Genomic DNA, 22566 nt, shown 5'->3' with positions numbered 1-22566 from the left:
GGAATGGAATAAAGCAAGATTCACAAGACAGGTTCTTGTTGTGAAAAAAACAAATTCTTACTGTGGACTGCTGTTCTCAGAAGGTTATTTGGGAGGGGGCACCTCCTCTGCAGCCAGCAAACAGAGCAAAATTATGGCCTTTCCATACTCCCCAGAACAAGACTGGAAGTGATTGGGGAGCTGAATAAACAAAGAAATATTCCTCAAAAACCTCCTTTACCTGGACCATCCTGACCTGGGAAAAGGTTACATAAGAAAAGCCTCCTCGTCTGGGTGTTCCCCAGTTTAGGAGCTGACATAATAAATGAACAGGCACATACAACAGCTCCACTGCTTTCTTGGGGAGGAAATGCAGCTTGTTTGCCAGCCTAAGCCAGCCCTTAGTTGGGCTTACCCACTCTGTCTTCAAAGCCTTAGGCAGGTGCAATGCCTAAGGAGGACCCCATGGGCGTGGCTAAGGGGGGCAGCTGCCCCTCTAGATCAAGTAAATCAATAAAAATACTTAACTGAGGTTCTGCCCCCCCCCCCAGCATGAAGCCTGCCCCTGCTAACAAAAATCCTGGCTACGCCCAGGGAGGACCCTGTGGGAAGGCGATTCTTGCTCCCTTCTGGGTGGCTTCTGCGGCGTTCACCAAAAGCACCAGGAAAACTTCCAAAGGAAACAGCAGGGCAGGCTGCTTTCTGTCTTACTCCTAAAGTCTTTCCCCCTCTGCCACTTCCTGTATTTGGGGATTCCGACCCTGCCTCATATAGCCTGGCTAGGAATGAACCCCAGGGTCAATGGGAACATGCTGGCTTAGCTTTGCGCAGTGGCAGTATCATAGCCAATGAGGGGAATGTGTTGGCTTGCTTCTTTTGGGGGTTGTCATCCCTCCCCCACCAAAGAGAGGAGGTGCCTCTTTGGAACCCATGGGCTGCACGCTTGTGGGAAGTACAAGAGCTCTGGAAGAGCTTCTAGAGGAGGAACCAGAATGGTCCCTGAAGCTCCTATTTCCTCTTGTCCTAAGACTGGCCCTGGGACCTGCCATAGACCTCAGGAAGTATTTTCTTTGCTGCCTCAATCCTCCAATGTGCTGCTCCATTAAGCATGCATGCTTGCTATGGCCATGCAAGAAAGTTCTATAAGATAAGAGTTCTGTGATGGGTTCCACACGCAGCCACATACCCTGTGGGTCAGGGATGTCAAAGCAGTGCCCCATGGTAGATCATGTGGAGCACCCAGCCTCCTTCTGCCCGTCATCCATCAGCATCAAGAGATTCTGGTACACACCTACCCAACTCAGATCGCTACCCTCACCCTTGGAGCCACAACCCGACTGCCAAGCCTAGGATGTGTTGGTAGGAAGGGGGAGAGGATATCTGGAGGCAGCAACCAAAGGAATAAAGGGATTTCTACCACCTCCCACCCCAAAGGAAGCAGGAACCATTTCGGCTCTTAGGAGCTTCAACCAAGCACCACCTGGAGGCTTGGCAGGTAAAGCCAGTCTGATAAGTGCATGGAAGTCCCTCCTATATAAGGAAAGAAATTTGGTTCTGCTTTTCAGCTCTAGAGCAGGTGCCTCCCGGAAGGTACTTAAGACCTTATGGGGTCCTCTAATGAATATGCAATTCATATTCCAAAAGAGGTTTGGTTTATTTCTGATAACAACTTCTCATTTGTCTCTTATCTGGACTCCTGGTTGTCCTCCTTATTCTATTTATTTTGAGACACTGCAATATCCAGCAAATGCTACTCGCTCCCAAGTGCCTCAATCCTGTTTGATGCTTCGGTGTTTGAGCAGATGGCCATTGGCTAAAGCAGGTTACAGGGCAGAGCAAAGCACTGCTAAGTCTATTAGCTTAATTGACATGGAGGAAGAAGTAACTATATATCAAAAAAAGAGAAAAGAATAGAAAAGAAAAAAGAAACACACTAAAAAAAGAAGAGAAAAAGGAAAGTCCTATTGGTGAAGGTGAACCCTCCCTGCTGCTTGTCTTGTGCCTCACTACTCCATCCACTTTTCTTCTTTCCTGGCTCCAATGCTAGAAGTGACTCAGGAGCAGACAAAAGTGCCAAGAGAAATTAACTGCGGAGATGTAAATTACAGGGAAAGACCATCCCATCCCTAGCTTTACTTTGTGAACAGGGGCAGGCACATGAAAAGAACATAGGTGCTACCGTCACATATAACTGAATAGTGCAATTTATCTGGTGGTGAGAGATACCAACACTGTGCTGGGAGTCTCCACCTCTAGCATGTTTCAACATCTGAAGTAAGTTTAATGCTTAGTGATGTCTCTACACAATCCGAAACTTGGCCTTTGAAGGATTCCTGGTCATATAAAGAGGTCCGTACACATGCACAAATGCCATGTGCATCAGGTTCACTTTAGTACCTCTAAATGAACATGTGAAAGTTGGGGTAGAGTCTGCCATTATGTTGCCCCCACCATGCTTGTTCTGCCTTGTTAGAATACCTCTGAGGATCTAGGCTAAGGAGAATCAGGTGGAATGAATGTAAGGTCAGGCTAACTAGGCCTAGAGAACAGGATGGCAGGACAGATTGGAAGAAAGGAACCCAAAAGAGGGTGCAAGAGGGACAGTGAAACCCTACACAAAAGGGCAACACTTGCAGGCCTGGACAATGTATGCCAGAGCTCCTTGGAGCCCTATAGACACGATAATAAATGTAATTTTTGAAAGAATTGCCAATCATATCTGGAGTTTCCACCCTGCTTGACTTTTGTTAGTGTTTTGAAATTTAAAGAAAGACCCCTTGACAATAAAAGTTTTAAATGAAGCTGCAATCGCCTATCCTGTTGCTTTCTTGACCACCTTCATCCTTATCAGGTACAGCAGAAACAATAATTGAGTAACTAAAGTAACTGCTCCACACAATCGTCTTTGCTCCTACCTGATTTCTTCTTAGCTAATGGATATCCTCAAGCACACCGTCCTCTGCCTCTTATAAAAGCTTAAAGGAGCAGAGTAGTCAGCCATCTCCTCTATATACCACCCTAGGTGCCTTATGGATGAAATATAAAGACTTTGTGAGGATGCTGGCATTTACCCTTTAGCCAATAATAGGATGTGGAAAACAAATATACAATGCTTTCATACACTAGATGGAATCCAACTATTGTGAACCAAGTGTTGTGTTAGAAAATAAGGCATCACTTCTATTGATCAGAGTACAGTCTTTTGAATTAAACACCCCAAATATCTTACTTAATTTACTGCTTTTAAATATAACAGCATGAAGTGCTGCTGTCTTAGAAAAGAATGTAAAGCAATGCAGTTTGCTTGGTATATATCCTGTCCTTATTAAAAGAGTGTAGTTACAGAGCAATTTAGTTCAGTTATTCTTATTAGCATCCTGCTCTCCATAAAGAGCATTACTGCTTTACATGCCAAGCTTCCTTAAGACGTACAACATCAGTAGATCAGGAAGCTGCATTTTCTGCACTGCAACAAAGCCATCATTCTGATTTACTGTTCCCACATCTTCCACAGCCCAGGAAATGAGTGTCACAAATCAACTCTTGAACCTGGCTTCCATATACAACAATATAATGCACTGTTGTCTTGCCTCCAAGCCCAGCTGCAACAGCCTGGTGACTGCATAATGACTGCAAAGCTCACTTGCTAGAATAAAGACCTACCGCCACAGCACATAAGCAAAAAACAGAATGCAACAGCAAATTTAAAAACAACATAAATGTGATCCCAGCAGTATTGTTAAAACACATTATGTGGTTTAATTTAGTACAACTTCAGGGTTTATTTGCTCTGGTTTACAAGGTTGAGACCAACAAATAAATAAACAAAAGTTGACATTGACACCTACTTCCTATTATGGAGCTAGTTCCATATTATTAAAACTTAAGTATCAGATGAAAATGCACTTGCTAAAAGTCAATCAACATTGGAAAACTTTATTTGATTGCAAATTAAAAACAGCTAATGATAATTCATTTTGTTCTATTGTAAACTGAAAAGCTTTTAAGCAATTATGTACCCACAGAACACTATTACTTAGAACAGCAATTAATTATAGATATATGTTAGTATTAGCAGTGACGAGGGATCAGTTAGGGGCGTTCTCCAGTTTTTCTGTTGCCAGGATATATTCTGTCATGGCTTTTTCCCAAGAATGTCAGGAATAGTACTTCTGTGAGGGTACTGAAAAGTCCTGAAGCACTGTTCACCTCACATAACTATAAAACCCTGGGTTCCTTGCAAAGGGGAAAATGGGATATTTGCGATGTAGATATGAATTAGTAACATGTAAGTCAGTCTTACATTTACGTTTTGTTTGTGTGCCCCTCTGACAGCAGTCTACCCTTGATTTTTAGAACAATGGTAGACTGGATAGAAAACAAAACTAAGGATTTAGAAGTGATCCAAGGGTATTATCTCTAGCATTTCTTGTCACTAAAGCAGCATCCCATTTTCCAAAAATAAGTTGATCGTTGCAGCACTTTCAACCTAAGTGGGTTTTCCCTAGAAGCTACAAAATTCAGCCTTCTGCAGGTGCTGTGTGTTCAGCAGCGCCTCCGGTGACCAGGTTATACAAAAGCTTTCAGAGAAAGTATTGCAATGTATTTATCAGTTTGTGTATGTGATAAGTCTGTTCTACTCAACAATGCCAGGCCCCTGGCCCTCAATGCAAAATCATTTATCAAAATAAGAAAACCTGTTTTAGCAGGAAAAGATAACCCATCCTCACCTCCCCCCCCAAACATGCTCTCTAAATTGAACAAAATTATATAAATGTGATTCAGCTGTCATATATGCTTGTCCTCACTTTAGATTAAAATTTCCAGATGATAGAAGCAGAGGTAGCTAATCTGACATCCTCTAGATCAGTGTTTCCCAACCTTGGGCCTCCAGCTGTTTTTGAACTACAATTCCCATCATCCCTGACGACTGTTCTTGCTAGCTAGGGATGATGGGAGTTGTAGTCCAAAGACATCTGGAGGCCCAAGGTTGGGAAACACTGCTCTAGATGTTGTTAGAATAGAGCTCCCATCATTCCTGACCATTGGCTATGGGCCTGATGGGAATCGTAGTCCAATAAGACATTGGCTACTTTGGATTTAGAGTAAAATTTTAGAGAAAGCATATGGGTTCATGTACAAGCACACAAAACAGTGACTTCTGAGATTTTACTTTCACATTTTTTTTTATTCCACAGTCCTCAAAACTCACAAGCAATACTGTTGGACTACGGCCCCACACATAACACAATTTTTAAAAGGCATTGTTGCCTAACCTCCTTAACAAGGGAGCCTACAACTCCCCCCCCCTCAAATCTGAACAGTTTAGGGGGGTGAGTAGGATTTTTTTTTTTGCAAAGCTTCAAGACATTGCATGCTAACAAAGACAAGTCAGATGAGACTTTAAAGAGACAGAGCCCACACTGAAATATACAAACTGCTGCTTGCCCTGAAAGGGGTTCAGTCTCCATCCCTGCTCCTTTGCTTTCCTATGAGTTCTGGAATCTCCAGTGGGAAATGGATACTGTACAAGTAATTTCCACAAGGGAGAAGGTCCTCCAAAGCCTTTATCTCCAAGCTCTCTCTCATGGCTGGCAACCTCTTTTTATTTCACTTCAATAAATTATTTTATTATTTAAAACACGGCTGTGGTTCCGATCTGGTGGAACGCTCTGTCACAAGAGACTAGGGCCCTGCGGGACTTGACATCTTTCCACAGGGCCTGCAAGACAGAGCTGTTCCACCAGGCCTTTGGCCAGGGCACAGCCTGACTCCCTCCTTCGGCAATCTTTGCGGAGCTCTGGCCCAATGGTTGCCATTGGTGTGAGTTGAATTAATTTTATAATGAATGATTTTAGCGTGTTGTGTTGTGTTGTACTGTTGTACTGTTTTATTGTTGTTAGCCGCCCTGAGCTCGGCTTCGGCTGGGGAGGGCAGGATATAATTTTTTTTATTTATTTATTTATTTATTTATTTATTATTATTATTATTATTATTATTATTATTATTATTATTATTATTATTATTATTTCTTAGTTGCTGTCATTGGATACACAAGGACTAGTAGCTTACCACAGCTCTGTTCTCTTTACGACAAACACTTTTGTTGTGTTCACACTTCATATCTCCACTTATACATTTACAACATTTTACAGTGTCATCCTATGCATGCTTAATGAGGTCTCCCTGTGTTCAGTGGGGCTTTCTCCCCGGAAAGTGTTACAGGAGTGCAAGTCCTGCTTGTGTGCAAAATTTTCAGATGGAAATAGTATGTGGGGAAAGTGCTAAAAAAGTACCTCTCCCTCTGTGCCAGTCTTTCCTTTCAAATTGCAGCCTTGTATTCTGTTGGGGGTGGGGGAATCCTCCAGATCACAGAACTACTTGCATGGCTTCTCCTTCTCCAAGGGGCAAAACAATAGCATCTTCATTCATTCTCTGCTGCCCCTTATGACATAACAATCCAGACTATTTCCAATAAATTAGATTCTGACTTTACATGGAATCTTACGTTGCCAAATTACAACTTTACACCTTTAAGCATACATAATGGCTGGCTTTCAAGTCTCAGAGGGTGGCTCAGCATAAAGCATAGGAGGGGGTCTACTTCTCCTTAAAAAAGATCAAGGACCTCTCCTGAGCTCACAAAATCAATATATGGCTATCTGGCTTGTGGGCATTATAATCAAAGTGTACCTACAAAAATGTGACCCTATTTTTAACAAGTAAAGTCATCTATAATTAGTAATGTATTATTTTTTGTTAAAGTGCTGCAAATGTTTTTTCTTTTGGCATGGATCAAAATAGCCGTGCCATTCACTGATATGAGAAACATTAGGCTTACTGAAATGTACTTGGCATGCACAGAAAGTTGCTAGTGCAGTTCAGCAATATACTTAAAAAAGCAACCTGTCAACATGCAGAACACATTTTTCAACACATCCTGAACCAAAAATAGTTTCTAAAAAGCCTTGCCATTGTGTGATAAAACCAAGATTTGTTATAATAAAAATGCTAATTCAAGCAACAAATATAACAAGAAAGCTAAGCAAAGTTAATTTTTGAAAACTAATCAATCACCATATTAAAAAAAGAGTTTTGCTTACCACTAGAGATGGCGAAAGTGCAATGTTGCCTATAGAGGCTTTCAGTTCATCAACGGTTGCCGCACTCTTAAGAACATCTTTAGACTGCAAGGGCTTAATCTTAATGTTGAATTTCTTGTGTGCCTCCTCTTCCTCTTCAGATTCACTTGAGGAATAAAAGTGCTTTCCTTTGGTAGGTAGATCACAGTTAAAGAGAAATGTTGTTGAATCACAAAATATAACTTTTGGAACTGATTGGCATGGGCCAACAATGATAAAAACAGATCTACAAATTCCAGAGAGTAACAGCAACCAGCAGCAGCACCGTAAGATATGAGATGGTTATTATTGCGGAAGGCAAACTATAATGCTACTGGGCCCAAGCCATTTAGGATTTTGTACACTAGTATTAACATCTGGAATCGGGCCTAGCAGCTCAGCATTTTCAGGACCAGAACCCTACCAGTAGCTGCAACTTCCAAACTGTCTCCAAGTGCTGCCCTACACACAGCAGGGTGCAGTAATCCAAATGGGAGATCAGTACAGCATGCTTAGCCCAAGCTATTCTTGTCCAGGAATAGCCACAGCTTGTGGACTAGCCTAAGCTGGGCATTAGCACTTCTAGAGGCCACAAGGGCCACTGGAGCCTCTAACACAGGCAACTTGCAACCTGCACACATTTAACTTGTGCGTATTCAGCTTTACACGTCTGGCTAAAGTAAAATAAAATAAAAGGGGTGGAAAGGAAGTGGGGTTCCAGGAAAAATGATTTTGGCAATCCCATCTGCCACTGAACCCAATGTGTTTTGACTATATGCAATTTTGGCTTTACACTTGATCAGCAGAACGTAACCCCTGTGTAAGTTGATTCTGGATCAGCAAGTACTCCCAGACTACAAACCTGTACCTTCAGAGTAAGTGCAACCCTTTCAGAACAGGTCATCCACCTAATTCCTGGACATAAGATCGGGCCATCCACAATACCTCCATCAGGATCAATTTCAGTTTCTTGGTCCCTACCCAGACCATCACTGCCTTCAACACCAGGCATGAGTGTTGGCTCCTTTTTTCTTTTTATAATGATTGCTTAAAATTAAATTTTACTTACGGCCACTATCTTTTCATTCATAAAGCCTCTTGAACATTTTGGGCTCCTTTGGGAGGAGGGGCGGGATATACATTTGATAAATATATAAAATAAAATATATGCTGATGTTTCAGGGGCATCCAGCGGTAGGGAGGATGGCAGCAGGTGGCCACACTTGAACCGAACCCACACTTGTTTCAGAGTTTGCAAACTCAGTTGCAAAACTGACCATGAAGGATATAGCCTGGTTCGTCTGGTCTGATGCTGTATCCTTCTTCATCAAGCTCAGGTGAATTCTAGTGCAGCAAACATAGTGAAGCTATTAGAGTACTTGCAAAACATTAAGTAATCACTCTTTCTTTCCCCTCTCTCCCACCAATTTCATATTAATAAGAAGCACTTGTCCAATAAACTATTGGTATGTGCAGTGCTCTCTAAGCTTAGCTAAGAATAAAGAGTCTACCCAGGAACCTGTTTTCTCAGCCAGGCAGTCAAACAGTTGTGCTAACTGCTCTGAACTCTGTGCTGTAGGGGGAATGTGGGGTGAAAATATTAAATAGATCAGGAATATGTCTAATATAAGAAAATGGTTGCTTGGAAATATGGAAGACATCAAAGCATTATGTATACAAACATTTGCATGAGGCCTCTTGCTAAAGAAGGGCTCATTTCCAGTGCCTGATAGAATTTTCTTCTTGCACCTTTGCCTTCTGGTTACTACTCTATAAAAGTGATGTCCTTGTATCAGAGATCAAATTGGCTCTCATTTAATAAAATCAAATCTAGCCTCCACCTTGGTTTACATGGCCATGACAACATTCATAACAGAACCAGCTGCTTATTTTCTGATGGTTTACAAAATTCCTGTGTTGCTTCCTTCTTCAAAAAGCTCCAAAGTGATTTACAACTAAAATTAAAATACAGTAATAAATTGCATAATCATATAAAAACATAATCAGAATACAAGCATCCTATCACTGGTGCTCCCAAGAAAAACATCATGGACCATCATATGGAAAGTTGTCAAGCGATCAAGGACAATCAATGGGGACACATTCCCCCATTTCTCTGCTGACACAAGGTATAATACAAGATGGCCTCAGTGCCTAAACCAGGCCTAAACACATAATGAAGTAGATCTAGAAAATCAGCTTCACCCAAGAGTGCCTGGAGACTAGAGCTGGTTGGTGCCCACCGACTCAAGAAGGGACATTTGCAACCAGTCTATAGTTATACATAACTTTTGGGTCTAATGAATTTTATTAATGAGTAGTCTTGCTGGCTGTTTCATGGGACTACTCCCCCTCTCAGAGAGGCATTAATTACCGTATTTTTTGCTCTATAAGACTCACTTTTTCCCTCCTAAAAAGTAAGGGGAAATGTGTGCGCGTCTTATGGAGCGAAAGCAGGCTGCCGGCTATCCCAGCAATCCCTCTTGCTGTTCTGGCTTCTGAGATTCAGAATATTTTTTTTCCTTGTTTTCCTCCTCCAAAAACTAGGTGCGTCTTGTGGTCTGGTGCATCTTATAGAGCAAAAAATACAGTATCTTCTTGGGCTAGTTGGCCATCCCCTCCCTACTGGATGTTATCAGTCATAACATGTACGGGGCCAAGAACACCTACACCCTTCCAAGCACATCATCCACATTCTCAAGCCTTATTAATTGAAACTCATCCATGAACATCTGACAAAATAGTGTCCTGGATACACTTAGAAACTGGCCTGCTATAATAGTGAAATCTAGGTCTCTATGGATACAAGCAATCATATCCTCAACATGCCTTACAAATAATTCACAGCAGGCCATTGAGAGCTCCACCATATCCTTCAGGCCAATATGTAAAAGCATCCTATAAAGCTCTGCTGGATGAGACACCAAGGATGATGGAGGCAGAGAAGTAATTTTTTACTGCCTTCACCAGCACAAAATAGGCTTTACAATGAGCACACACTTGCTTTCAACTGCATTCATTCCAATTCTTCCTCTACTTGCATTATAATCATATTCTAACCTGCTTTATTGCTCTCAACTCCAGGGTATACCATGGTACTACTTGGGCTCAGGCAAAGCCCTTAGGGGTGAACAGAGGGCAAATCCTAAATTGCAAAGATAGACCAGGACCTCAACCTCTCAGCAGAAAAAAATACCCCCAGAGTCTCCTGGAAGCCAATTGGTTCCATCAGTCTTCGACAGCAGACCATTCGAATAGGCCCCCGTCTTTGCAGAAGAGAAAAGTAATTGACAATCTAAATCTCAACAGGAGGGGATCTGACCATGACAAGGAAATGCAGTTACAGTGAGACACAGCTGGTTGATAAAGCCAAAAAGGTAGTACCAGAAAGAGCAGTTTATTTGAACTATACTGTCTCTATATCAAATCTCATTTATTGAAGCATTTTCCAAAAAACAATGTCTGGAAAGAATGCATGACACATGTGTTAAAAAAAATATTGTAGCATACCACTCTATTTATAGATATTAATCATGCCAAATAATACTTCAACCCAAACACCCAGTCTCCTCAAACTGGGCATAGTAACTGTACTAAAAATAATAGTAATATTTTGATTATTTTACTTATAATGCACATATATATTATATATACTTGGTATACAAAGTGAAGAGGAAGAACTTCACACACACACACACACACACACACACACACACACACACACACACTTAGGGACTACAGTAATTTTGTTATATTACCAGATCAAGTTGTGTGATTTTAAAGGTGATCATTGTAAACAGGAACACACTTGAACTTTTAAATTCTTTTCAGCTAAAGCAAGCAAAAACTATTCCAAAAGAAATTTCAATTTCTTCTAATTAACTTGGACACCTTCCATACTAACAGCACGAAATTTGTCTGAAATGGTGCCCACCTTATTAGCATAATTGGTCTTTAACATTTTATTGGCTCCTTCCCATTCTTCCAAGGCAATTTTGCACAATCTAATTAACATGAAAAGATTAGAAGATATTCCAAAGTAGGGCTAGGGCATCCCTTTGAAGCAAGGGTGCTCAAATATGCAAACACTCCTTCTCAAATGACTGCGAGGAGAATCAAAGTGGTCTGTTCTGCTCCCCCTCCCCTCCCCCCCCAGGCTAGTCCCCCTTTCCACAAGGCTGTGTGGGGCTGACTGCTTTTTGCAGCCCAAGATCTTGCGTTCTGACAGCACTGCTAATGTCCATGTTCTGGGGCTGTAAAACCTAGAGCAGGCTTCCTCAACCTTGGCCCTCCAGATGTTTTTGGCCTATAGCTCCCATGTTCCCTAGTTAGCAGTACCAGTGGTCAGGGATGATGGGAATTGTAGTCTCAAAACATCTGGAGGGCCGAGGTTGAGGAAGCCTGACCTAGAACTTCAAGAAAGGTTTTTGCAGGACAAAAACCAAAGCTGTTGCTGATAATCCTCATGCCCCAAGGGCCTTTCAGAAGCAGGTTTGCTTTCTGCCCCACGCATGGTGCTTTCAGAGATGAAACATCTTTACATCTGCCTGGTTAAAATCATGGAGACCGTATTTCTGCTGATTTCAAGTAGGTATATTGAAAGACACTGCAGTTCAGACAATGGCTGGCAAACATTTTTATGTTTAGCATGTGCAAAAGCCCTCAAGCTTTTATGAGTACTAAAAGGAAGCAAAAACCTTTGAGCTGAACACAGGGTTGTTTATGTATCTCTGTTCCAGAGTAAAGTGTAAACTCGCATCCACATCTATATGAATGCACTATTTTCCTTAAATAATTTAAATTGTTGCTGGTTTAATTCATTCAAATTACTCCAAGATCGTATCCTTTTCTAGCTCTAGTTGCAATTCCCAAAACCAGCAGAGACTTAAACCTGAAACAGGTGTGACACAACTCTCAATTTTGCTAGGGGCTCCAAATTTGATGGCAATTTGCATGGTAATCTAGAAAAAGAAAGAAGCTGTAGTTTTCTCTTTTGTGCAAACTGCATCACTACGGAGGGGAAACTATGTATTTTTTCATGTTCCATCTGTTTGTCAGAGGCAGAGTCTTAGCTCACTTGCATACAAGTTTGAAGAAGGTAAGAAACAGCAAGAGAACGACTGGTATTTCTAACCTTCTCCAAACTGCTGTGTAAGAAAAGGCACCACATCTTCCTTTAGCCTTCTGACAGGCGCAGGTGACGGGTGAGTGTGTAGTAAAACTGATGTTTCATGCCTGCCTAGTTTGAATAAGATAGTGAGAGTGTTTCCTGGCAACCTAAAGCTTTGCACAAGTGAGGAAAATTCTTCTAAATTCTATGCATGTGCTGGAGGGCTTAGAAGGAAGGTGAACTCTCACTTGCTCAGCAGTTTGAAGGTCATAAATAAACTGTGAGAACAATATATTTCTACGTGGGCCAAATTTAAGATCCCAATTGGATAGCTGGGCAGCTAGACATGTCAGTGAAATCCTGAATATTCAAATATTGTTATCCGCTTTGTGCTGTGATTATGAGATGTACTAAAGTGTGAAAGAAACACAGTGAACACACACACACAAAACAGAGAGGCAAGTTCTCAGAAAATTCTTATAATAAGGAATGTTCTTGGGAAGGTATGAATGCCAGGTGATTACTCTTACTTACATATCTTTCCCAGTCAATCTCTGAATAAAACCCATTTGGAGCACCATTGGTTCTCTTCTGTAATACACAGTTAAAAATGATAAGTTTTATATTAAAAAGGGGAGAACAGCAACATGCACTAGTTTCTTAGAAGATATGACAAAGTCATGAGTTTTCAATTTGGGATGGTCTCTTAACTAAAGTGGGTTCTGGCTCCCTACTAATCAATCTCTAGAAAGAGAATGCCAGCCTCTCAATCTTCTTTGAGAAAGTAATTTCCAGTGTTTGAACTCTTGAATTTTTCAAACCTGATAAGCCAGGAGCAGGAATTGCAAGGAGAGACCACCACGCTGGAAGATATTACGGCTTATGGGCAAGACAAATGAGGATAGAACTGCAACTTGGTGGTAGAGCATGTGATTTGCATGCAGAAGGTCTCAGGTTCAACCTCTGGCATTGGTCAAGTAGCAAGACCTGAGAACCTGGACAGCAGCTACTAGTCAGATTATACAATACTGGATTAAATGGAAATTAATAATATGATCTGGTATATGGCAGCCCCCTATGTTACAAATACACTTGAACAGAAGTGATGAGTTAATTAAGCTCTCCTAAATTTAAATAAGTATTACTTTAATATGCTGTACTTCATTTCTGAAGCCTTCGAAACCAAAGCGGTCAGGTGATCAAATAGTGGGCCAGATTCAACTAATGAGTCCTGCTAGTGGAAATGAGCAGAAGGTCTTCCATGATCCCACTCCTCCCTCTCCGTGCAATCCCAAATTGGCTGGGGGGCATCAGGGAACCCCTCAAAACAGTGTACAGGGGTGTGGGGAGAGAAGAGGGTGATTGTTCTGTCTGGCAAGCTGAAATGCTTGTAGTGATGGAATGATCTCCTTAGGGCAATCCTGAATTCTTCCCATAGTCTTGAGCCATTTACAAAACCTGGAGAAGTATACAATACATAGCAGACTAATGAGGAGGAGGAAAGCTACAAAATAATCATATAGTTGTTCAGATATCAATCAAATATTTCATTGTAACCAGCTGTTACCTTCCACATTCAAGGAATGTCCTATAAAATATTCCATTTTTGCATGATACGTGTGAAATTATCCATGAAATTATCTACTTCCTAATGCATATTATGAACGCAATCTTATGAATGTAGTTTTCAAGGTGAGCCTGGCACACGAGGTAATCCATTTCTATTTCTAGTTACCTGTATCCATCACAAATGATCCAAATACTACTGAATATTAGGAAACCATAGTGAGTACCTAAACATAATTAGACATCTATGGACACACAGAAACATATCAGAATCACAGGGGCAAAAACATATGTGGTTGGGCATCCTATGCAGAGCACCTGGAGTAAAAAAATACATTGAAGTAAGTGATGTATAAACAATGCCAAACATACATTTGTACATGCAAACTTTTTTTGGCCAGGCTTACACATTGTTCCAACCAACCCCCGGGAAGCTTTAAACCAATATTCATGTCCTTACCGAAACTGATTTTCCTCCTTCCTGTGCACACTCTGCTTTGTTATTGGAGGGTGGATCATGAGGATGAGGGCTGGGTGGCTGGAATGGATTTTGTTTTTTTATAGAAAAAGGGTTAAAGTATTGGGTGGTTCGTTTTTTTTAAACACATGAATCTACATGGAGTAAGCAAGCTCAGAATGCACTTTTCAAAGGCATTACTTGCCAAATGTAAATGCTGCTGTCAGCAGACTATTTTGGAACGTATGATAGGGCTCTATTCAGCAGAAACTGGTTCTCTTATAACTGAGTGGCATATACAATTATCTCTAATGCTAAATGTTTTCCCCTTATTTCCTTTGAGTAAGATGTTTACAAGACATAACATTTTCATGCATTTCAGAACTATGTCCTCATACAATTCTACAGAACATGCTTTATTTAATGTGGCAGCCATTGCAATGGCCCTTTAGAGTATTGTAATATAACGCAGCATTTCTTTTGTAACTGAACACATACCTACAAGAAGTGACTCAGTGAACCTACAAGAAGTGACTCAGTGAATGTTTTCATCCTGGTTTTGTGCAAGAAAAAGGTTAGCAACGTTTTGGTATTATGTAAGTCTTGAAGAGTTCTAGGGAATATGATCCTTCTCTAAGTGCCAACTCTTTTCCTATTGATCATCACCTACAGCCTTTTATGACCTCTAGTCTACAAAGTAATTAAAAAACAGGCCAATAACATGAACAGTTTTCAAGCATACTTTAAAATTCTGGTCATTTAGCTTCTTCTTCTTTATTAATCTGATTAAAAACTGCAAGTGCAGAATTCCAAAGTCAGCATTAAAATAAGGCTACATTATACTAAATATAGCAGAATAAATTCTTCAGGTTCATGTTTCACAAAGTAAGCACCTTCTCTTAATCTTAACGTGAGAAGGGATTGTGTACAATTTTAAAGAGAATGTAATTTTTTTGTACTAAATGAGAGAAGAAGTTAGCATCGTTCTCATAGCCTCCGAAAAGCAAAATGCTACATGAGGAACATCACCAACAAACGTAGAAGTGAAGGCCTTAAATGAAAAATCTTGGGAAAGCACTGGTGTGTCACAAGGAACATGCCGAGGTGGTGACGGTGCATGAACCAGCATGGACAGAGAAAGCCCTTTATCATTCGTGGTCAACACCAAGGAAAAAAATTGCTCAGCAGCTCATTGCTTCTCAGCTTGCCTCACAGAGGATGAGAGTTACTAGGAGACCCCAGCGTCCCTCAGAGAGCTACAGTCCCAGAGTTCTATGGGAAGAGGGGTTGTTAAGCCACTTTACAGGCAGGATTCAGCTAACTAGTCCCTGCTAATGGAAGCCCACACAAGGACTTCCACTAGTGCAATGGGGATTTCCTCCCTCTTCTCCTCCTGTGTGTCTCCAAACAGGCTCAGGTGTGTGTGTCAGGAGAACCCCTAGAATAGCATACAGAGCTGGGGAGAGGGGGTTATGCCATTTGGCAAGCTGGAATGATAGCCATAGCACTACACTGGATTCCTCCCTGGGAACTGTAGTTCTGTGAGGGGAATAGGATTCTATCAACAACTCAGCACCCTTTTCAAACCACAGTTCACAGGATTCTAGACTGTTTAAAGTGGTAGGATACTGCTTTAAACGTATAGTGCAAATGTGGCCCATATCTGCAAAAAAAAGTCTCCTCTTCTGCCTTCCGTTCATCACTTTGGTGCTAAATTTAACTGGGTGGTGGTGAACAAGTGAGGAGATTGTTTCTCGCACCGGGTTTCTGTGTTCCCTTCCTCCTTTTTTAGACCAAGTATTTCCCTCCATATCATATCATCCCTCTTCCAGTCCCACATTGTTGATCTGTTGGGGACAGGAATGAAGGAGAAAGACTGCTGAACATGTGCAGGCTGTTTCTATGAACTGGAACCCCGCATGCTCAGGAATTCCAGCTCACAGGGGCATTAGGAAGTCTTCTCCCCTTCAGAATTCCCTCAAACACATTGACGGTGTTGGAGAGGGCCAGCATGAGACAAGAGGGGGGCATGTGGGGACTCTCTACATGATCTCGGGTATGTGAAGTGCCTGAAGGGGCAGTGCACCAGTTACTTCTTTAAGTGTGTAACACAGATGGGGACTGTGGGGTGGAATCAACGTGCAAGTTGGGAAAGTGAACAGCGCTGTTTTTTCTTCTGCTGAACAGAGCCTTGGCTGAACCATTAAAAACAGTATAGAGTTCCAAATGTGGTCTGCTTTTTGAATCTTTAAGCTAAAAGCGCTTGACAAAACACAATGGGGATGCAGAAGGATGTGTGGATGCAGGCTTTTTTCAATCTACAGCTGTGACCCTAAGCACATCTACTTGGATGTTCAGTTCTTCTGAAATCATTAATATTTACTTGCAAGTAAATATGTTTAGGATTAAGGATCTTGGGTCAGAAGTTTAAATAGACAGAAGTTGAAAGAAAGAAAAAATTATTAGGGCCTTTCCAGAAGACAAAGCCCCGCCAACCCCTTGATGTTATTTATCAAGATACAATTGGGCTAGCCTCTATCCAGCACCACTAGTATGATATTTCAGCCCATTTAAAGTTGTATAGTTCTCTCACACCCATTCTTTCCCCCCTATGCATTTCTGCTGTATAGGGACAGATGCTCAGCCCTTAAAAAATAAAAATAAAAACCTACAGGAGATGTGCACTCCTGTATTGGAGAAGGAGCGGCATAGCCTTCTAAGAACCAAATAAATGGAAAAGGGGATTTGCAATAGAGCATTGCTGCAGGAGGAAGAAAAGAAAAAGCAGCCTTCGTTTCTTTTGCCACTGTTTGTGAAGATAAATGCTCCAACACCAGAAATATGAAGAAACATGATCACAGGCAGGGAAGTCAGCACTCATCACTAATGGCTCTATTTGTGGTTGTGGCACTCATGCAATGCATCCTTGCAAAGCACTCGCGAAATAGCAAGGGACATGCTAAGTAGGGAAGAACCCAATTTCCCCACTGACATAGTACATGCTTGGACAATGCATAATCCAGACACAGATGCATTTTCTTTAAGGAAGACATCTGAATCAAGACCAATGAAACAGCAGCTTATTTATTACGCAAAATAATGATCATCTGGAAAGGCCCTTACTACTCCAATTCCTTTAAATTTTAGGAGAGAAATGACATTGTTTATGGCTGGTAGTGTTTCCATTCCACTGCTGAAAATCTGGTGAAGACTAACAAATGCTCCAATTTTCCTTAGAGTCTTCACAAGATAAATTTAAATGGGAGTTTTAAAGTCAGGAATCAATAAAAAGTGAAGTAAAATCCATATCTGAGCCCAACATTCTTCATTGCAAACTTAAAGCCTAATAGCTGATGTGGTACATTTCCTTCTAAAGTCCAGTTCTAGCAGAGACAGAAAACCTAAAACCATAAATAAAAGCAACAGTAACTCAACAGCAACCCTTCTCCTATTTCTATTCTCTACAGGAAGGCTTCCTGAATTGTTATTTTTAACCAATTTAAAATATTTGCAGGTATTAAATGTTTCTTCATCTTTCATGTAATTGTTTGTCTTTGTTCATCGTATTTATGACGATTATTAGAAAATTTATCTCACTTGATAATCATTTGACCAAAAAAGTTTTGAGAGAAGGGCCTTAGACACTGGATATAAGCCAATGCACATCAGGCAGTGTATCAACATTGATCATTTTAATATTATTAACTATATTAAAATAGAAATAGGGCAAAGGGTTCAAAATTGCTTATGACGATTCACAGGATGGGGGAAGCATTTTCCATTAGACACATCTAATTTAAAGTTAAGACTAAATCAATATATAAATTCCTTTAAATACTTACAGTTCCATCCCTGTCTGGTGATCCTCTGTAAGAAAGCAAAAATATGTACCATTACTACAAAGCATCAAACCTCCTGCATTAATTTTTTGGAAATACTTTCCCCTCATCGTTTTAAAGGTTGGAGTTCTGCACTGCAAAACAATCAGCCAATATTGACTCTTTCACACATGAATCATATAAAGGGGGCATAGAAAGGGGCTGCAGGGCCATGCCACTATCCTCCACCTTGAAGCTAGGCTGCTCTTCAAGCCTTCTGTGCCTCGGTCCCTCTAGACATCTTCATGCACAAACCTCCCACTTGTTCCAAAACCCTACGTGACTGGGGTCCCATAACATATGGAATTTTTTTGATCATAGGGCCTCTCTTGAATATGTCCACACCTAACATATAGAAAGGGTGAAGGAGCTGCATGACCTCAGGGTTGGGGCAGTGAGGTAGCGCCACTGCTCCACTCATCCTATCATGCTCGGTTATGCAATTCACACATGAAGGGGACTTGAGTTGAGACACAATGCGGGACTGTTTTTTAATCAACTCGACATAGGTTAGTTGACTTTGAACAGAAGAAGAGGCAGCCAATGAGGCAAACCACCACCACAGTCATGTCTACCTGCTGCCTCATCAGCTGTTCTAGGCCCTTTCTCCCCCTCACAGAGGTCACTTCAAGAAACTGCCCTGTGATGATGATGATGATTAATTTATTTATTTATACCCAGCCCATCTGGCTGGGTTTCCTGTGAGGAAAGAAGTATCAGTCAATGAAGCAAACTGCTATTATATAGTCACTTTTCTTGAACAGCTCACTTAAAGACCACATGTATAATTTTTGCTTTTTAAATGTTTTATCACTGGTTTTAATTTATCTTTGGAAGCCTGCTCAACTGAAGAGTAGAGTAAAAATACTTTAATAAATAATAAATCTTCTCTCATTAAACAAGGAACCATGTCCTTGTCAGCTCCACTTCTGACCTTCAGAGTTCCTGTTCTGGGGTGGATTATGAGCATGTTCTGCTGAATGAGTTTATAACCTCCCTTCTGATCTTCGCAGTAAACTTACAAAAGTCAGAAATGGAGGAGCCAGGGTCAGGTACATAAGGCATAGGGGCTGGTATAAGCAACACCAATCCCTCTCCACATACTCTTAAGATGCAACCCAAAGAATGCTTCTCTCTCTTCCTCAAATTTCTGTCTATGAAATAAATAACAGCTTGCTGGCAGAAGGCTATTTGTCAGGCTGAACACAATGAAGATTGTGTGACATATATGAAGAGTAGTAGTACTGGAATAGAGCTGACAACACAAGACCCCTAAAGTTTCTAAACAACCGAGGTTTAGAAAAGGCTCATTTCACTTCTGTAAGTCTGCATAGTTAGAGATCCATATTGCAATATAAAGAAAACCCCATAATGCCTGAACAGGAAAACAGCACAAGGGTCTTCAGCAGTTAATGTCTCTGCTAACTTACGTGTTTCAAAATTGTATTTTCGACCAGCCCATTATAATTACACACTTCCACTTTATGATACTATAAAGCTATACCATTAGTGCTCCCAGAGTGCCCATAAAAAGGGAAACTTAAATTATTAAAGATTATGTCGGGCATTCAGCTTGATGCAATGTAGAAGGTTAGTTGTTATCTCAACAATTTCCTCTAGAGAAAAATATTTAAAACAGTTTTCTTTGTCTCTATGCCATTGTTGCAAGCTATCAACACTGAAGCTTGCAGGGAGGGGGAGCGGTTCTTAAGTATGAGCTGGTATGAGCTTTGTTGTCAGACAGACACATTAGTGAATAATAATTCAAAACACACAATTCTGCCTGCTCCCTTCTTGATGTTCTTTGTTCAGTTCGTCTTGCTCCCCTTTAACCTAATGCTTCATACGAACAACAAACATTCCACTAATAGTCTTATAGTGGAAATATAAATAATTGTCTCTTACGTTTTAGAGAGAGTCGCTCAAGTTGAGAAGAACACAAATCCAAACATTTAATATTCAAAATGTAATAAATAAATAAAAATTAATCAATTTTCCTCGTATTTTTCGCAATGATCACTATTACATGGCAGCAAATAATAATTGCTACTGCATAGTCATACAGTGGTGGAGTTGAACTTATAAAGTGATATCCAATGTTCATCATCCTCAGGCTTAGGCCCACTGAAAATCAATGGACAAGTTTCTTAGGCCTGTTGGTTTTCAGTGGGTCTAGTTTGAGAATGAAGAACATTGGGTACCATCCATGCTTGCAAAGAGTTTGTTGTGCACACGCATTACATTTTTTAGGTAAATAAGGTATATGTTTAATCAGAGAAGTGCCAGAACTCAAACCTGCTGAGAAAGTCAAAGATTCTAATCTCAGATGGGGCAAAGGCTAGTTTTAGTTAGTGGTGAGGAATCTGTCCCTTGTTCAGGAGAACCATTATCCTTATTATATCACATGTTCCAGGAATGGAGCTGTAGCACTGATCAACTTCAGGCACTGAAGGTGGATTCTCTGTCAGCTTAAATGAATCTATAGTTGCAGCAACCTCCTTTACCTGTTGCTAAGCAACCCATTCACAAGCTAGGGCTGCAGTAGAGGCACACACCTTTAAAGGTGAGGCAATAACTGTTTCTCCCTACACTTGGGGAAGATTGTAAATAGGTTATCGGGAACTAACGTTGTTGTTCACTTTCACCCAAGTCACCAAAATAATTTGACAAAAACAAATCCCCAAACCACCCAAGAAACTGACAAATTTACCTGCAATAACCACAGGGACAAAGACAGTATGGCCACTCTCTCTCTTTCTCTCTCTCTCTCTCTCTCTCCCCCCCTCACCCTCATCATGGGCTGGCCGAGTCAGAACAATACAGATGGATGGTTTGCCAAGGACCCAGGAAAGGGCTCAAGAGGGATAGGGAATTCAACCTGCTCTCTTGCCTCACCCATTTACACAACAAGATCCACAAGCCATGCTTCCCTCTCCATAGCCATTAGAGCCTTTCCCTGAATCTTTCACGGTGCCTATTGCTCCACCTAAACTGGTGCTTTCAGACATGAGGAGTAGCCTTGCCTCTGCCAGTCCCACCCAGCTCTCGGGGGGGGGGGGGAGGCAAAGACACCTCCCCTGTCCTCCAGGAGGAGCTAAAGGAGGAGGAACAGATTATTCTGCCTACTGGGTGTAGTGAGAGATTGATTGCTGAAGAGCAGAAATTTTTGCTGCACTAAGTTGAGCATGTCCCAATCCTATGTAAAAGATAGCAAGGGGGTGTGTTAGTGTCAGATCAACTGTCCAAACCTTTTGTGTAACTGTACCTAGGAATAATAGTGTGTATTGCCTATTATGGCTTAAGCTGAAGATTTGCATATGTATAGAGCAATCTAAACATTAAAGCTTTTGGAAAGAATCCTCTTTCTAGTTCTTGAGCAACTGGGAGCCAGGACACCCCTTTTCCCTTTTCCCCCAGGGGGGGGGGGATAGTTCAATTTGTACCTCCCACTCCCTAAAAGTGCTATAGAAATAGAGGGCAGGAATAGTTCAACACCCCCCCCCCAATCATCCAGAAAGGTTAAGCATCGCATGTTACAAAACAGCTTAACATCAAAAGCTATTCACCAATCCCATTATGTTCTAAACCTCAGCTGGTGAACAATCACCATGACACTGAAGTATAGCTGAAAAGCCAGGACAATTCTGCATAGACAAAAAGTGTCAGAATGTTTTCTCTTTCTAAGAGATGTCCTTTGCCTACTGTCAAGGCTCACGTTTAGATATACTATGCAATTAGAACAAGAAAGTTTCAGCCTACTCCTAGGCTTTTCAGAGAACTATGTTTCTGAGGAATGAAGCATAGCCACTAAGACTTTTTTAAAGGGGCAAAATATAGGCCACCTATAAAACGTCCATGACTTGAAACACACAAAATTGTCATTCTCACAATATCAGATAGCTGTCTCACTCATGCAGGGGTAAGGTTGCTATGTATTTTAAAGTATGCATTACTGGATACTGCTTTACTGGTTTTCCATTGTGCATGTCAAAATGCAGATTTCATGAGTTACTGGTGTAATCTTGTTAACCATTCAGCATTATCCCCCTTGCTCTTCCACTCTACAAACCTAAGGACCACCTGAGCCTTTTTATTCCAGTCCAATCACTGAGATCTTCAAGAGGAACACTATTAGTTGTCCCTCATGCTGCACAGTCCCGAATGGCTTCAACTAGGTCAGGAATTTAGAATCACCACAGCCATGCTGTGAAACACTCCCCTAGCTGAGATTCAGCAGGTTTCCTTGGTTTTGACTTCCATGCATCTCTTGAATATTTTTTGTGCTGACAGGCCTTTGCAGTTGTTTAATTTTTGATGAGTCAGTCACCTGAACTGATTATCCTTATTTTATTATTTAACTTTAAATGATGTTTTCTAGTGTACACTGCATTGATATATTTTATGATATGGTGGTATAGAAATTCTTCTATAAATTAATATATATTAATACTTACA

At 41.0% G+C, this 22566-nt stretch overlaps 1 protein-coding gene across 21 annotated transcripts in view; it reads right to left on the bottom strand.

The window, feature by feature from the left end:
* The window catches only part of SGIP1 (SH3GL interacting endocytic adaptor 1), a 145685-nt gene that overhangs the window by 62515 nt on the left and 60604 nt on the right, over positions 1-22566 (bottom strand). For 12 of the 21 annotated variants that reach the window (XM_081915742.1, XM_081915761.1, XM_081915760.1 and 9 more), the window contains 5 exons: positions 18076-18100; positions 14237-14314; positions 12745-12801; positions 8390-8444; positions 7083-7258 (listed from right to left, as the gene is read on the bottom strand). In XM_081915742.1, coding sequence (XP_081771868.1) covers positions 7083-7258; positions 8390-8444; positions 12745-12801; positions 14237-14314; positions 18076-18100 — 391 coding nt within the window. The remainder of the gene's footprint in view (positions 1-7082; positions 7259-8389; positions 8445-12744; positions 12802-14236; positions 14315-18075; positions 18101-22566) is intronic. The other 9 variants (XM_081915744.1, XM_081915745.1, XM_081915757.1 and 6 more) reach the window with 1 other exon arrangement.

This window comes from Podarcis melisellensis (assembly GCF_964234715.1).
Source record: "Podarcis melisellensis genome assembly, chromosome: 6".
Classification (NCBI taxonomy): domain Eukaryota; kingdom Metazoa; phylum Chordata; class Lepidosauria; order Squamata; family Lacertidae; genus Podarcis; species Podarcis melisellensis.
Note: the sequence above shows the minus strand (reverse complement) of the source record. Positions and strands in the feature narration are given on the sequence as shown.